At 48.2% G+C, this 2,822-nt stretch overlaps 1 protein-coding gene across 1 annotated transcript; it reads right to left on the reverse strand.

Moving 5' to 3' along the window:
- Positions 1–1,725: 1,725 nt before the first annotated feature.
- Positions 1,726–2,499, reverse strand: LOC104081453 (ankyrin repeat and SOCS box protein 12-like; the record flags this gene model as incomplete). The annotated part of the gene is given in 2 exon segments (XM_009584210.1): positions 1,726–2,040; positions 2,043–2,499. Coding segments are annotated over 2 exon segments (772 nt in total), but the record flags the coding sequence as incomplete, so codon positions are not given.
- Between the last annotated feature and the right edge of the window lie 323 nt (positions 2,500–2,822).

The raw sequence follows: 2,822 nt of genomic DNA on the forward strand, positions 1-2,822 counted from the left end.
GGAGCCGGGGGCTGAGGGGGGACCGCCGCCCGCCGGCCCCCGCTTCCCTCAGGGAGCCGCGAAGGTATGGTTTGAGGAAGTCTGAATATGTAATTGTGAATTTCTCCTGAATCCAAATGCCCGATTGTCAGATTTATGTGAATCATTCTTTTTCCGTTTCCCTGGAAGTCAGGCTTCAGATACAATTTGTCCTCTCTTGTTCTTTGAGATGTATTTGGGAAATTTGTGTAATTTTTAATTTTGTTTGACAGAGGAAGAAGGAGGAGGGGACAATTTACCTGTGTACAGCAGCTGTTCTAGAGACAAAACTGAAAAAAGGGCAGTTTCTCCTGTGCTCTGGTTTGACTGTATTTGCGATCCAAGCTGAGAGAACTTGCTGATGAAGTCTCAAGCAGCAAAACACTCAGCCTAACAAAACAGAGAGAGCCCCAAAGGAAAGGTGAGCCTGAGCAAGAAGCATTTTGCAGTATGTTTTGGGGTTATTTTTGACCATTTTGTGCTTTATTACTTGAGTAAAGAGTATCTCTGTTGGGAAGCTGCGAACTACAAAAGTGTGGAGCAGGGATATGGGCAAGAGCCGCTTGGGAGGTCTGGACACTAGTCTGAGAACATAGGTGTTGTAACTGCAAAGTCTCTAATGTCAGCAGCGGTGTCTGACACAGAGTGCCGAATCTCAGCCGAGTGCCATGAAGCTCAGAGGGTGGCTTTGTGCTGGAGTCGCCTCATTGCAGTGTGGCAATCTTCCTACAGGTGTGCGCTAATGAAGTTTCTAACACCCTGAACGTTTGTCCTTTCCACTATGCCTGTTTTACCTCTAACTTAATATGTATGAACTTGTTAAGACCGGGACTAAAGATAGTTTATTATAACACCTGGCACACGTGAAGTTTCATCCCTGGTAAGGGCCTTGAGTTGCTACCAGAATGCAAATGAACTACAACGCCTGTACTAATTAAAGACCAATCCCATTTTCACTGAATTCAGTGAGAGGTTTGTTACTGGTATCTGCAAGACATGAGTTGAGTTGCATAAGGAATAAAATACACAACTCTGTTCACCTTTAAGATTTTTCCTTTCAAGAAAGTATGCTCAGCTGAGTTTTTGATGTTTATCCCATTGCTGCCTCCTCTAGGCCAGATCGCGTGTGCCTCTACCACAGCCATCTGAGGAAAGCGTCTTTTAGGATCCCAGTGCTGTGCCGGCCCTGCCTAACGAAGGTCAGAGGGAAAACAGGTGACTTTGCTCGGATACAGGGGACTGTACTAGAGGTACTGTGAAGGATCAGGCCATATGTTGCTAGAAATGAGAGATTATTTAATTGGGAAGCCTGACTGAATCAACGTAATGAGTCTAGAAGTCAAACCAGAAACAAGCTCTATCCATATTACAGGAATATCAGCAGTTGTACACTAGGCGTAGTATTATTTGTAAAATGACTGGTTTATGGCATCAATAAGCTGATTCATTAGTTTCCATCTTCTTGACATTCATACAGCCAGGTCAGTTGGATTTTTTTTTTTTTTTTTTGTGATAATACTGAAGAGTTGAGGGCTAGAGATACCCATGCACTCAAGTGATGCTGCAAAGGGAGTCAAAGCTTGTAGGAAAGCCTGGGTAAGGCTATTGGGAAGCAGAGGTAAAGGGAAGGGGGATCTGAAGCAACTTGCACCCAAATGAGCAAAATTAGTGCTGGTTTCCAGCCCCGGGGCTTCGCACGGAGATTACCTCTCGCCTGCAGCAGCAGCTCCAGGCCCTGGCTGTGGGATGCTGTCTCGTCTACCATGACGTTGGGCAAGTACATGTTGGCTCCCAAATCAATGAGCAGCTCAATGAACTCGCTCCTGCAGTCGTGCCTCAGGCAGGTTTCCAGCAGAGTCTTGGGCTCCTTGATCTGGGCAATCACTCTCTCCTCAGTGCAGTTACAGTTGGACCATAAAGCAACAGCACCATAAAGCAACAGCATCTTAAAGCACTCCAGATGCCCGTACATGGTCGCAAGGTAGAGGGGACCAGAACAAGCCACCAACTTGGCAGCCCACTCGGCAGCCTCGCTTGAATATTGGTTTCTATGCCGTGGTCCAAGAGCTGCCACAGGATGTCCACGTCCCCGTCCCTCGCGGCAATGAGCAGCGGAGAGCAGTTGTAGATGCTGCTGGCAGGATTGGCCCCCGCGTCCAGGAGGACCTTCACACATTCCTGGTGGCCATTGCTGACCGCCATGAAGAGCAGGGTTTGAGCCTTCATGTCTTCCAGGCTGCCCACCTCTGCCCCGTGGGCCAAGAGGACCTTAACGCTCTTGATGTGGCCCTTGGTGGCGGCCAGGCGCAGTGGGGTGCTGCGTACGCCCCAGCCGCTCCTGCGGTTGATGAACCTCTTGTCCCTGTCTTGGGACAAGAGGTTATCTAGGGTTTGGTAATCGTCCTCGGATACCGCTTGGTTCAGCTCTTCGCTTTCTCTGTTGTCTTCTTCATCTTCTCTGGGTTGCAGCATGGAGAACATTGTAACGAGGTCTGGAGCTTTGGAAACCTCCCACCCACGTGGCTAATGGGGTGGAGGGTTTATTGCAGATTTGATTCAAAAAGAAGGCCCGGTTATATTCCCAATGGAAATCTGGAAAAGTAAAAAACCAGCTGTAGTATTCCCCAAACACCCAAATAAGCATTTCCAAAGGAAAATTACTTTAATGGCGTAAGTGCTATTGTGGGGAGCTCACAGATGTTCTTTGACCCGAAGAGCCAAAACCAGAGCTGTCGCCTCTTGAGCTGAAGGAAGCTGTCCATGCATCTGCAGGCCCGAAAGAAGAGGTTACAGCTGGAGCTACA

This window comes from Fulmarus glacialis, unplaced genomic scaffold, assembly GCF_000690835.1.
Source record: "Fulmarus glacialis isolate BGI_N327 unplaced genomic scaffold, ASM69083v1 scaffold21238, whole genome shotgun sequence".
Taxonomy (NCBI): Eukaryota; Metazoa; Chordata; class Aves; order Procellariiformes; family Procellariidae; genus Fulmarus; species Fulmarus glacialis.